The sequence below is a fragment of the Arachis stenosperma genome, chromosome 6 (assembly GCF_014773155.1).
Source record: "Arachis stenosperma cultivar V10309 chromosome 6, arast.V10309.gnm1.PFL2, whole genome shotgun sequence".
Lineage (NCBI taxonomy): Eukaryota > Viridiplantae > Streptophyta > Magnoliopsida > Fabales > Fabaceae > Arachis > Arachis stenosperma.
In genome coordinates, this window is record NC_080382.1 from 146,476,968 (window position 1) to 146,478,747 (window position 1,780).

The 1,780-nt window shown below is 37.7% G+C and overlaps 1 protein-coding gene across 1 annotated transcript; it reads right to left on the reverse strand.

Moving 5' to 3' along the window:
* Window positions 1–660: 660 nt before the first annotated feature.
* On the reverse strand, window positions 661–1,122 carry LOC130934959 (uncharacterized). The gene has a single exon (XM_057864471.1). The coding sequence runs from the start codon at window positions 1,120–1,122 to the stop codon at window positions 661–663; it is 462 nt and encodes a 153-aa protein (XP_057720454.1).
* Window positions 1,123–1,780: the final 658 nt, after the last annotated feature.

Genomic DNA, 1,780 nt, shown 5'->3' on the forward strand with positions numbered 1-1,780 from the left:
GCTGAGTTTCAGTAGACAATTCTGTTCTGGATTCTCTGACTTGTTCAGGAGACAAAACAGAAATGTCTCTTTCATTCTGACGAGACATTTTTGGACAGACAGATTCAACAGCTGGGACGGACTTGAAATTTTCTTGACTAACTTCTTGGTTCTCATCAGTTTCACAACTTGCATCATCATCTGCTTTATGTGATCAGCCATGAGACAAGTTTGGGACTTGGTTTCAAATTCTTCATCTTCATCAGGGTCATTTTCCAAGTCTTTCCAAGATGCCATGAGACCTTTCTTCTTTCCTCTTTTTGGATTGTCCTCCTTCTTCAGTTTAGGACAATCAGACTTGAAGTGTCCAGCTTCTTTACAGTTGTAATAGATCACTTTACTGAGATCCCTTTTTGGCTTCCTTGAGCTGCCTTCTTTGTTTTGTTCCTTCATCTTCACCATTTTCCTGAATTTTTTAGCAAACAAAATAAATTTATTTTCAGATGAGTTATCATTGGATTCATCATCCAGAGGTTCAGTAACAGATTTGAGAGCAATTCCTTTCTTTTTTGTATCTTTTTTCAAATATGTGTTTTCAGAGGAAAGTAAATTTCCTCTCAAATAATCGTAAGTCATAGAATCGACGTTACTACTCTCAGCTATCACTATTGCTTTGGTTTCCTACTCTTTAGTGAGACATCTCAATATTCTCCTCACAAGCACAGATTCAGAATATGTGATCCTCATAGCATCCAAGCCAGTGACGATGATGTTGAATCTTTTAAATAATTCATCTATCGTTTCTCCTTCCTTCATTGAGAACATTTCATATTCTCTATTCAGCATGTTTATTTTGGACCTCTTGACTTGAGTTGTGCCTTCATGAGTGATTTGAAGTTTGTCCCAAATTTTCTTTGCTATTGTGCATCTTGATACCCGTCGGTATTTCTCGAAGCTGACCGCAAAGTTGAGCAAGTTGACTGCTTTGGCGTTGAGCTCTACTTTCTTTCTGTCTTCCTCATTCCAATAAGCTTCACCTTTGAGTGTAACCACACCATCAGCTTCTGTAGTGGTTGGAAATTGTGGACCTTTCAGAATTATCTTCCAAAGTCTGTAATCTACTGATTGAATAAATATATTCATTCTTTCTTTCCAGTAACTGTAGTTCTTTCTATTAAAAAATGGGGTCTGTTGCTTGATTGCCCTTCTGTCAGAGTGTATACCACCAGATTTAAGCCACTATTAGCCGCCATCAGGATCTTTCTCTAAGTTGCAAAGCTTGATCTCTGAGACCAAGCTCTGATACCAATCGATGGTAATTAGTGGCTAAGAAAAGGGGGTTGAATCTTAACCCCTCTTTTCTGAGTATCAATTGCTGCTTTTTCAAAGAAACTTTAGGAGATATTTCGATTTTTGTCTCATAACTAGTTAAGAGACATTTTCTTTTAGTTTCGTAATCGGTTAGGAGATATTTTTTATTTTTGTCTCCTACGCAACAGAAATAGAATTGGAGTAGAAGAGAAAGAGAGAATCACACCCAAAAGTATCCTGGTTCAACTGCTAAGTGCAATGCAGCCTACATCCAGTCTCCATCACAACTATGACAGAATTTCACTATAATCATCATATTACATACACCAATTCTTCCCTAGGAACTATCCATTTCTATCCGGGACAAATCTGGATTCTATCCCCAAATCTGAACTTGACTTGGACACCTACCAAGCTTTCAACTGCAAAGTGCTAACCCAACTTGTAAGGGAATCCCCCATAGGATTATGAAACACAACATACAGATGTA

Excerpts from the sequence above, each read along its gene's own strand:
- LOC130934959 (XM_057864471.1), bottom strand. The coding sequence starts at position 1,122 with ATGAATATATTTATTCAATCAGTAGATTACAGACTTTGGAAGATAATT.